At 64.3% G+C, this 1315-nt stretch overlaps 2 protein-coding genes across 2 annotated transcripts; both read left to right on the top strand.

Annotated features, from left to right (window-relative positions):
- Positions 1 to 10: 10 nt before the first annotated feature.
- On the top strand, positions 11 to 277 carry EMIHUDRAFT_78745 (hypothetical protein; the record flags this gene model as incomplete). The annotated part of the gene is made up of 1 exon (XM_005760164.1): positions 11 to 277. A coding segment is annotated over one exon (267 nt), but the record flags the coding sequence as incomplete, so codon positions are not given.
- A 543-nt stretch (positions 278 to 820) lies between these two features.
- On the top strand, positions 821 to 1315 carry EMIHUDRAFT_78746 (hypothetical protein; the record flags this gene model as incomplete). Its single annotated transcript, XM_005760163.1, has 1 exon — positions 821 to 1315. A coding segment is annotated over one exon (495 nt), but the record flags the coding sequence as incomplete, so codon positions are not given.

Here is a 1315-nt window from a genome sequence, read left to right as displayed (position 1 = left end):
GTAGGCGTGCCTATTCCCGCACGACCCGCAATTTCGCGGCCGGCAGGTTGTGACGATGCACAACCAGCGCGATTTCGTCTTCTTCCGCCACCACCGGTACATCTTTGAGCAAAAGGAGGAGCGGGGGCAGGTCTCGGCGCGGCTGCAGGAGCTCGGCCCGCGCTTCACGCTGCGGCTCAAGTCTCTCCAGCTTGGCACCTTCGATACGCAGCACGGCGAGTACGAGTGGAAGCACAAACCGGAGCTCGACACGAGCCGCAGGCGCTTCCACGTATAGACGGTCGCCATGTGTTTTACCGCCCGGGTGGTTGTGGTTGAGAGGGGAAATTTGGGAATGAGTGATGAGCAACCTCTGTGCGATTTCGGGCCCCTCCGAATAAATAAATAAATACAACGGACATCCCAAGCTAGGGCTGGGTCGAGGACAGACACGCCCCCACCTTTGCAGGATTTTGCAAAAGCGAGGGGGGAGGGCGCATCGCCGCGCGGAGAGGGCTGGGCACAGGGCACAGGGGATCTCTCTCGCATAGGATATGCACTCGGCGGCACGGGGGCAAGGCTGGGCGTCCTATGTTTGTGCTCCCCCCGGACCCCTCGCTCTCGGGCACTAACCATCTGACCACTCATCGACGGGGCTTGGCGAGCGGCCGCGCTGCGGGGCAGGGCTGGTGAGGATGGGCTCTGGCCACTCGCCCGTGCCGGTTGAGCGTTTATGTGCGGGCGTTTTTCTTCAAACTGTAGAAAGTTGCCCTCGCGCCACAAGCCGGAGCGCGGTGCAGCCTGCTCCCGCATCATTCGACTCGAGGTGGCAAAGTAAGGAATGGCATCCACCGCATCATGGGCGCTGACGGCCGAGGAGGCCGCCAAGCGCCTCGACGTCGACCTCTCCGTCGGCCTGGATCGCGCCGAGTCAGAGCGCCGGATCGTCCTGCACGGCCCGAACGCCATCCCAGACGAGCCACCGACCCCGTGGCTCCGCCTCATCCTCGCACAGTTTGACGACCTGCTCGTCAAGATGCTGGTGGGAGCGGCGGCCGTTTCATTTTGCCTGGCAATGGGCGAGGAGGCCGGGGAGCGCCTACATGCTCTCGTTGAGCCGCTCGTCATCGTCCTCATCTTGCTGCTCAATGCCGTCGTCGGTGTGTGGCAGGAGTCGAACGCCGAGCAGGCCATCGAGGCGCTCAAGGCGTACGAGCCCAACGACGCGGAGGTATGGCGCGAGGGGGCGTTGTGCGTCATCGCTGCCTCCGAGCTGGTGCCTGGCGACGTCATCCGCGTCGCAGCGGGCGGCCGCGTGCCGGCAGACTCGCGACTG

Source organism: Emiliania huxleyi, assembly GCF_000372725.1.
Source record: "Emiliania huxleyi CCMP1516 unplaced genomic scaffold EMIHUscaffold_7767, whole genome shotgun sequence".
Classification (NCBI taxonomy): domain Eukaryota; phylum Haptophyta; order Isochrysidales; family Noelaerhabdaceae; genus Emiliania; species Emiliania huxleyi.
This window is presented reverse-complemented; position numbering and strand designations above follow the sequence as displayed.